This window comes from Conger conger, chromosome 5 (genome assembly GCF_963514075.1).
Source record: "Conger conger chromosome 5, fConCon1.1, whole genome shotgun sequence".
Classification (NCBI taxonomy): domain Eukaryota; kingdom Metazoa; phylum Chordata; class Actinopteri; order Anguilliformes; family Congridae; genus Conger; species Conger conger.
This window is the reverse complement of record NC_083764.1, coordinates 25,340,151-25,346,666: the sequence shown is the minus strand read 5'-3', so window position 1 is coordinate 25,346,666 and position 6,516 is coordinate 25,340,151. Positions and strand designations below refer to the sequence as shown.

Genomic DNA, 6,516 nt, shown 5'->3' with positions numbered 1-6,516 from the left:
ATTTGGTTCCAGGCAATGTGCCGAGTGCTGAAACACTGAGCCACAGTGCCAGAATGACACAGTGAAGTACATTTTAAGCATCGTGCATTGTCATGGTAGCCCCTGCCAGAGACATGTTTGAACCAACATTTTGAACTGTTTTGCATACTGCCTTTTCCAGAAAGCTCATGCCTCAAGCACACTTGGGATAAAAATGAAGACATTTTCCTTTTGTTCATTAATTTATCAAATCAATTAAAGATTGAATGACAGGCTATTTTGAAAAGGGGTAAAGTAAAGCTCTGCTTGCGTCCACCCATCCCTGTTTGAAATTCTAATTCCTGCTTAAGTGAGTGGGAGGGGGTTGTTTCCTTGACAGCTAGAAGCTGAGAGAAAAGTGAGTATAAAACTTTCTTATATCTGTCTGGGTGAACAGCTTGACCATTAAAAAAATTTGTTTTCATTATTGTTCATTATAGTGGGCAAAAATAAACATTGTAGGTAATTAAGACTAGTTGGTCTAGATACTGTGTTTAGCTTTTTAAAGCAACAGGGAGCCACTTCTGTGCAAGTCTAAGGCATTTCTTAGGTATGCACTCAACCAGGCCTCGGGCTTGTTTGTAAGTTGTTTAAGGCATTACACTGCCATGTCAATTTATCTTTTGGATAACCCCCACTGATATGTCTTAAATGCTACATGAAGCCACTTCTTTGCAAGCACAAGGAATTTCTTAGAGTAATGTAATCAGCCAGGTCTCAGGTTTGTTTGTTAGTTGCTTAAGGCACCAAACTGCCATGTCATCTTATCTTTTGGATAACCCCCACTGTCTCACATGGTTTAACGTTAACCACTGATGTTCCATGCTAATCATGCGCACAATGTGAAAGGTCGAATTCCCCCACAAAAGTAGGTCATATATTATTCATAAAGTATGTAAGGTTAATGAACATCAAATGAACATCTCTCAAAGTTAAAATATTATTTGTGAAGATTCAGTGAATAACAAGCGATTCAGATCCACAGACTGAACTTTGAAAATGTATAGCCATTAGAATTTCAGAGAGAACAGTGCATCTATCTCCAAAGTGTGTTGTAGCCTCTTAGCCCACTGGAAACTCCAAGACCACATTCCTTGTAGACGCGAGCGCCTCCCAGTGGAATCATTTGAATTACTCGAATATAAGAACCATGGTAAAATGATCCATTATTAATATTACTTATTATAACCATTAATTCAGATGGCTGTCACGTATCTCGGTTAATGAAGAATACTATATTCTCTGGAACAGCTTCGTCTTCAAAAACATTTTCTTTTATTTTCCTTTATTTTCAATTAAACGGATACCTTCCCGTATACATAAAAACTTTATTCAAATGTAGACTGGAAATAAAGCAATTGGCGCTTAACAAAAATAGCCTATTTGCTGTCATCCTGTAAAATTTAATAATAAATAAATAAGTGCTTTGCACTAGGACCTATTTGTCTATACATTTAGTATGCACTAATGTTACCAAATTCAGACAAGGATTTTTACTGGAAATTGGCAAATGTACATCCTTTATAATTCCCTGTGTTTCTAGGCTACTCCGCCCCTTTTGAAGGCACATTAAAGTCATTTAAAATGAGGAGATCCTTCTCTTTTCGATCTGCCTCTCACATCTTGTAGGCAGGAGTTGACGAAAGGTAATCCCCGCCATGTGATGGGGCGGCACTCGTTTGGAGGCGGGGTATTCCTCATTCAAGTAGTCGTATAAAAGGCACTGTAACATAGCGTATAAAAACAGCGCTGATTAGAGTTTAACAGACAAGAAAATCCTCTGGGCAGTAAAATGGTGGCCGAGATAAAGAAATCTACCGGTGTACAAACTGTTAAGGCATTGAAAAACGTAGCTGCCAGCCTGGTTCTATTGCCCCGTTTTCTGGTTGCCGCACTCGCGCTATGGTTTCTAGATTTTCTGTGCATACGAAAGAAGGTGTTGCTTAAAATGAGGGATAGCGGAGGGGGACCCGACGATCCCCCGGTGTGCATCTCTGATTCCAATAAAATGTTCAGTTTGGAGTCTCTCAAGGCGGTGTGGCATGGTCAGAAATTGGACTTTTTCAAATCGGCGTATCTCGGAAACGATGCACCCAACACCGAAGTGGTGCAGCTGAAGGAGCAGAAGAGGGTCCGGATACTTGACTACGCGAAAGGAAAAAGACCACTGATCCTGAACTTCGGGAGTTGCTCCTGACCGCCGTTCATGACACGTCTGACGGCATTCCAGCGGGTGGTCAGCCAATACGCTGATATCGCAGACTCTCTTCTTGTGTATATCGAGGAGGCGCATCCGTCGGACGGATGGGCTAGCTCTGATGCTCCGTACCAGATCCCAAAACACCAGTGTCTCGAAGACAGACTGAATGCAGCTCAGCTGTTGAACGTGGAAGTCCCCGGATGCCTCGTAGTCGCTGACACCATGGAGAACTCATCGAACGCCGCTTACGGGGCGTATTTTGAGAGACTTTACATACTCAAAGACGAAAAGGTTGTATATCAGGGCGGCAGAGGTCCGGAGGGATATAGTATTTCTGAGCTTAGGAGCTGGCTCGATCAATACAGGAACAGTCTGGAGAACTCCATAACCGTGGTGATTCACGTGTAGCCCAATGTAGTAGAGCTCAATCATGACGAATAAGCTGACAAAAAATGTTTTTACTTCGTCAAAACTTAAGTTGAGATACGAGTTATCCAATGTACATTGTGAATATGCGTTGTGGCCATTGTTACGTGTGTCTGTGTCGATACATGAAGGTAGTGAGCGTTTCAGTGTCCGCATGTCTATTACCACCTACTCTAGTGTTGTTGTGAAGTTCAGTTTTTCAAGGGTTAACTAACCAGAAAACTGATACTGATGTAATTTGATACTAGAGCAGTCGGTGATAAATAATATCTAAAATGATCAATGGCAAAACGTTATTTTGTAAATTATGCATATACTTTATATCGAATATCATTTTATAATAAAATTTCATACAAATTTATGTTTTTTTATTCCTTTTGCTTCAGTTTTTCCAGTATTGACTTTTATGCTTCTGTTCCAGGAAACCGAGTATATTGCACTTTTGAGGTTCTTTCTTGAGTCTGCAATACACTGGAGATGACTGAGCAGGTGTCGTTGTTAATTACAATATCATATCTGGCAAATTAATGAGCGTTCTTGCACAGAATGCCTGCAATCTATCACCCAGATTTGTGCTACACATTGGTGAAAAGATTGGGATTTGCGAGTGCCACTATAAAAAGGACATTTATTATTATTATTATTATTATTATTATTATTAAAGTAGCCATGTAAAATTGCTTAATCACTAACAGCATATGACCACAAGAGGACCTTTATAAATATAAAACAGGCATTGTAAGGATAATCCACATGTACCCACAAATTATTATATAAACCACTGATTCTCAGGTCCACTCAATTGACATTTTCTCTACTTGAAAGAGGTCTTCCATTAACCTTTATCATTGTAAGTACTTTTGCCTTTTTTGCTGTCAAGCACTTATGTATATGATTAAGCCCCCACAACATGTTTTTTCTCCAGATTATCCACATGACCATCCAAAGTACATAAGGGCGGAATCTTGTTGGCATTTACTTACTTAAAATTAAATGCTAACATTTTTAGAATTAAGTTGAAGCCACTTTGCTACTGTCTGCCTTCTGTCCCCAGAATGCAGTGTACAGCTGGCCACACCACCTCTGGATGTTGGTAATGCACTAATTTAATGTACTAAACTGGACAGAACTGGAAAGTTATCACAGTAAAGTGCAAAGCTATTCATACAAAGATTATACTTTCCAGGATTACGCAGCATGCATTGACATTTTAAGAAAAGGCTTTTAAGGAATGAGCAACAATGAAATTTGTGGAAAGGTACGGCAATGGATTCTGGAATTTTTCTGTTAGATGAGTAAAAGTTATTATTACTAAGGAATTACACTGAAACAGGTATAAGGAAGAAAAGGTAGGGTTGATAGATTTGGCTGATAGATTTGTAATTGTGCATTATATTGGCTGAAGGGACCACTATTTAATACAATGGGACCATTTCCCAAAGCATATGTGGCAGTCCACTTTGCCACTATTATTTTGCTTTAAACACTAATTTTCAGTGAGAGCTGAATTGAACAGTGGGTCTCCAGGCAGCCTTGTTCTCTGGTTGCACTTGTGCCAAATCCCCACTGCTTGTGCTCTGCTGTTCTAAGGTTAATCATCTCGTTTGACCATCACAGGGTTATGTTGCTTTGAGCCCCCTCTCAAGAGAACACAGGCCACATGCAAAGGGCCACCACACGTGAGGTGCCTGTAAGTGTGTGCATTCATTCTGAGGGACCTGTATGTTTGGCCTCAGTTACAGGCCGTGCCTTGGTGCATGGAAGAAACCAAAAGGTTTGTCAGATGAGGACGTTTTTTGCATCATGTCTCTTCTCCTGAGAAGGTATCTTGTGTATGACACAGTGGTACTGCTCCTTAATGAGAGCTGCAGGGCACAGTGGTAGCCTTGAGCAAGGTATTAAAACTGGGCTGGTTCAGTAATTATCCAGTAGTACAAAACTGTTATAGTTCCAATGTGAAATAACACATAATAAATCCAGCTACAAAACTAAATAATGCATCTTATGATCTGGTAAGCTTGCACAGTCCTTTGATTCTCTCAGATAGGTATGGTGGTGCGTATGTGAACACTTTTGAGAGAATAAGATCTGGATGGATAATGCCTTTTGTAAATAACCATTCAAGGTAGTTTTCCAGCATTCTGAAACATATATACACAACCTCTTATTTTTACTGACTGGCAGTAAACAAAACATTGAAATAATACCACCTGCTCTATGCTGTGTTTTTGTTAGTTATATCAGTTATGCATTTTTCGGTTTTGCAGTCATGGAACGTTTAATAAGATGTGTACATTTACGTAAGCCCATCTAAAGTTAATGTTATCAAAATGATTGCTTTTTAAGCAGTTGTTATACTGGGAAAAATTTGATAACGTTTGAGCCTTCAGCATTTTTCTAATGCATTAACAATGCTGAGCTGTAATCAACTAATTGATTGGGAGGCATCCATACACATAATGAAGGTTCCACTGGAACAAGGGAGGGCCTTTGAGTGGGGAAAATGACTGTGTGATATTTGAAGGGTAAGAGAAAATATATGGGTGAATTATGTTTTGCATTCCCGCAAACAGGGCTTACAGTGACTGTTTTCCTTGCGTCAGGTTTTCAGTTTGCGTCAGTTCATCTGCTCTCTTCTCATTGTCAGAAGATTGTTGACCTTTAGTTTTTTGTCTTCAGCAGTAATAAATGCAAGTTTTGAACAAGGTAATGAGTTTTAACAAAGCAATAAAATAATTTTGAATAGCATTTTGAATGCCGTTTGTATGTAGAATGGGGAAGAAATATTAGACAAAAGTGATGGCCAGAGTGAGGAGTGTGCACCAACAAAGTTAACCCCATCCAGCCTGCCCCCTTGTGGTTGAGTCGTGGATGTCTCAAATGATTGTTGTATTCATATTTATATCATACAAAAAATCTAGATGTAAAAACCCCCCGCAAAATAGTCATGCCAGACTCAGTTTAGATTCTTATCAGTTTCTTATTTGCAATGAAGGCAATAAAACAGCAGGCTCCCCCATGCCACACTAAGAGTTTACAACCCTGACTTAGTCACAGACTGGGACAATAAAAGGCATATTCTAACAATCCTTGATTCTCTACGTAAAAAAAAAAACATGTTCTAATACAAAAACAAAAATATGCAATTCAGAAGTTGCATGAAAAAACTTAGCTCACTTTTATTCCACGTCCTGCTGACATATTTCCGGTTTGTTAGAAATACCAAATTATTTGATACAGACATATTTATGGAACCAATATCCCACCTGGTTATGAAGCTATGACTGTTTTTTGACTAACATTGAAGTTTATTTTGTAATCTGAACACCATCTTGAACTACTTGTTATTGTTGCATAAATGCATTGCTAGGTCATTTCTGTACCAAACTAATAGAAAATATGGCACACTTCTTGTATGGGGTTTCTTACCCTTTGCAGACCCCGTGATGCCGACTTCTTAGAAAGTGTTAGGTTCAGTAATCCTTTTTGGAGAGCTTTTTGAACACTTTGGAGAGCTTTGTAAAAATATATAAGTGATAAAACATGTGAAGGTTCATTTTCTTTACATTTTGTATCAAAAAATCTGTTTTAATAGAAAAATAAGCTTGTCTGACAATTCATCTGTCTGGACAAACAGATATGCAGATGTTTTGTATTTGGAGAGATTTGGGAGACTTGAGGACATCTGAGTGCAGTTTTGGGAAAACTCATGTGGAATTTGAATGCCTGTCGATATCTTTATCATATATTATACAATACAAGTTTTTGCACAAATATAATATAGTTCTGGGTTGGTCCTTGACTTTAAAAATGAGATATTCTGTGCTAAATTATGAAAAAAAATAATTCTTCATATTTTTGTGTAACTTTTG

The 6,516-nt window shown here is 38.5% G+C and overlaps 1 protein-coding gene across 1 annotated transcript; it reads left to right on the top strand.

Moving 5' to 3' along the window:
• The first annotated feature begins 1,650 nt into the window (after positions 1–1,650).
• LOC133129077 (thyroxine 5-deiodinase-like) lies at positions 1,651–3,005 on the top strand. Its single transcript, XM_061242901.1, has one exon. The coding sequence runs from the start codon at positions 1,811–1,813 to the stop codon at positions 2,624–2,626; it is 816 nt and encodes a 271-aa protein (XP_061098885.1). The 5' UTR covers positions 1,651–1,810; the 3' UTR covers positions 2,627–3,005.
• Positions 3,006–6,516: the final 3,511 nt, after the last annotated feature.